The sequence below is a fragment of the Gracilinanus agilis genome, unplaced genomic scaffold, assembly GCF_016433145.1.
Source record: "Gracilinanus agilis isolate LMUSP501 unplaced genomic scaffold, AgileGrace unplaced_scaffold52163, whole genome shotgun sequence".
Lineage (NCBI taxonomy): Eukaryota > Metazoa > Chordata > Mammalia > Didelphimorphia > Didelphidae > Gracilinanus > Gracilinanus agilis.
Genome location: NW_025387092.1, coordinates 1 through 2,500, shown reverse-complemented (window position 1 = coordinate 2,500; position 2,500 = coordinate 1). Strand labels below are relative to the sequence as shown.

The following is a 2,500-nucleotide window of genomic DNA, read 5'->3' as shown; positions in this document are numbered from 1 at the left end:
CTGGCTCCAACATCCCTTCCTGGTCTGCCTATTGTATTTTTTTCAGTCTCACTCCTTCTAGGAAGATGCTTTCATCTCTTGATGTAGAAGAGGGCCGTGGCCTTGGAGTCAAAACACCTAAGCTTAAGTCTTTGTGGTACCCTTGTGAGCTGTGTCACCTGCCTTCCCTGGGCCTTGATTTCCCCATCTGGGAAAATGAAGGGCTCAAACCAGATGATCTCTCTGAGAGATCCCTTTTAGAGGACTTGAAGTTTCGCCTCCTCTGGGAAGTCCTCCATGACCCCCTACTGGCATCTCCTACGAATGCCTTGTTTGGGGACTTCACTGTATTATGTGGTCCTTGTCTCTCGGGTAGACCGGGAGGTCCCCAAGAGCGCAGGCTCCTCTCGGGGCTCGCAGCACCCTGCAGAGTCAAGGAGAAAGCCGGGAAGGGGGAGCTGCGAGGCCAGGAGGCCAGCAGGCCAGCAGGCCAGGAGAACTCCCCTCTGCCTCCTTCTCTCCTCTTAGGGGGCCTGCTGTGTCTCACCACGAGAGCCAACTCTTCCAACCTACCTTACAAGGAGGCCCTGGAGGCCCAACTGGCCAGCCTGGAGCAGGCTGGGAAATGGAAGCGAGTGCTGGTGCGCACTGTGGATCAGTGGGAACGGGCTACCTCGGAGCAGGAGCTTCCACCCTCGGCAGGCAGCAGCCCTGGCTTCATCCCGGGGGCCATCTACCTCTATCGCAAGCAGGAAGCTGTCCCAGCCCAGGGCTCCGGGTTCTAGTGGGCCACAGCCAGAAGACCGCAGGCCATTGGTCAGCTGTCTGGCCTGACGCAAGTCCCTTCCTTCCTAGCCCAATGCCTGGCACGTAGTAGACACCTAATAAGTACTGGCTGATGCCTGCACTTAGTTTTTCTCATCTGTAAAATGGGGACACATCAGTCCTGTTCTGGCCCCTCGGGGTGGTCTGCAGATACAATGAATGAAAAGAGGAGAACACCCTTTGACAAATGAGCGGCCATCTATAACCCGGATCTAATTGCTTACTTAGGGAGGGAGAGGATGTGGATCTTACACATTCAGATAAGGAATGCTGGAAATTATTACATGGAATTGGGAAAAGACAAAAATTAAATAAGAAAGAAACGAATAAAAACAAAAGAAAAATGAGCCACATGTGAATTGGAGAGCCAGTTGTTTGTTTTGTTTTGTTTTGAAATAAAAACGAAATCCCGTATCTGCCACCTGGATTCTGGTCCCCAGCTCTGCTACTAAATTGACTATGTGACCTTGGACAAGTCCCTTACATAGTTTCCACCTCTTGTAAAACAATGGGCAATGGGGTTGGGCTGGATGGTGCCCTGACTTGTCTCTAGTCTCTGAGAGAGCAGAGTTCTGGGATGTCACTGAGCTCCAGTCCTACTTAGTGACTCCATTACAACATTATACCATGATGGGGCACATGGCACCGTTTGAGGGTTCTCTTGACATTTCCCAAATATCTCCCCCTCCACCGCTCGCTGGCAACTAAATTCTGCCTTTAAGGATTAATTTGCAGGCCGGGCCGTGCTTAGAGTTATCCACAGGTTCATAGAGATAGAGCTAGAAAGAATGTGAGAAGCCATCTAAGCCAGCCTCCTCGTTTTACAGATGGGGAAACTGAGGCACCACAGGTTTATGACCTACCCAAAGTTACCCAGACAAAAGGTGACAAGGATTTGAACACAGGCCCCCCACCAACTCCAAATCCCGTGCTTGCCACTGCCCTAACTCCCCTCATTCTGCAAAAACTGAAACTAGTCTCAGAGAAGGGAAATGACTTGCCCCAAGTGTAGCTAGTAGAGCAGGATTTGAACCTGCCGTCATCTCATTCCGCTTCACCCCCCTGATCCCATCTCATTAAGTGACTCAGTTTATAAAGAAGCAAACATGCCTTCTGCAGACTGAATAAGTCATCGATCTCAAAGCCATTTGTGACGACTGCAGATGCTTGTCGTGGCTGCGGGCTTTAAAGTAGGAATTAAGAAGCATTAGCGGCTTCAGAGAAGCTCTTTGTCATTTGGGATTTTCTCCACCCCAGAGGATTACCTGCAGGTGGGGAGGAGGGAGAGGAGAGTAAGGCCAGCAAGCTCGAGGGGGCCCTGCGCTGCTTTTGTCAAGGAAGGAGGGAGAAGCAGCAGGTGATGGCTCTGTGTGTGAGAGAGAGAAGGAGAGCAGGAAGGGAGGGAGGGGAGGAGAGAGAGAGAGAGAGAGAGAGAGACAGAGACAGAGAGACAGAGACAGAGAGACAGAGAGAGACAGAGAGACAGAGACAGAGAGACAGAGAGACAGAGAGACAGAGAGACAGAGAGAGACAGAGACAGAGACAGAGAGAGACAGAGACAGAGACAGAGAGACAGAGAGAGACAGAGAGAGAGACAGAGGGAGAGACAGAGACAGAGACAGAGAGAGACAGAGAGACAGAGAGAGACAGAGACAGAGAGAGACAGAGACAGAGAGAGACAGAGACAGAGAGAGAC

The 2,500-nt window shown here is 51.2% G+C and overlaps 1 protein-coding gene across 1 annotated transcript in view; it reads left to right on the top strand.

Annotated features, from left to right (window-relative positions):
- The window catches only part of LOC123255779, a gene marked incomplete at its 5' end in the record, with an annotated part of 1,711 nt that extends 480 nt beyond the window's left edge, over window positions 1-1,231 (top strand). The window contains one exon of the mRNA XM_044684513.1: window positions 271-1,231. Within this exon, the coding sequence (XP_044540448.1) occupies window positions 271-764 (494 nt within the window). The remainder of the gene's footprint in view (window positions 1-270) is intronic.
- Window positions 1,232-2,500: the final 1,269 nt, after the last annotated feature.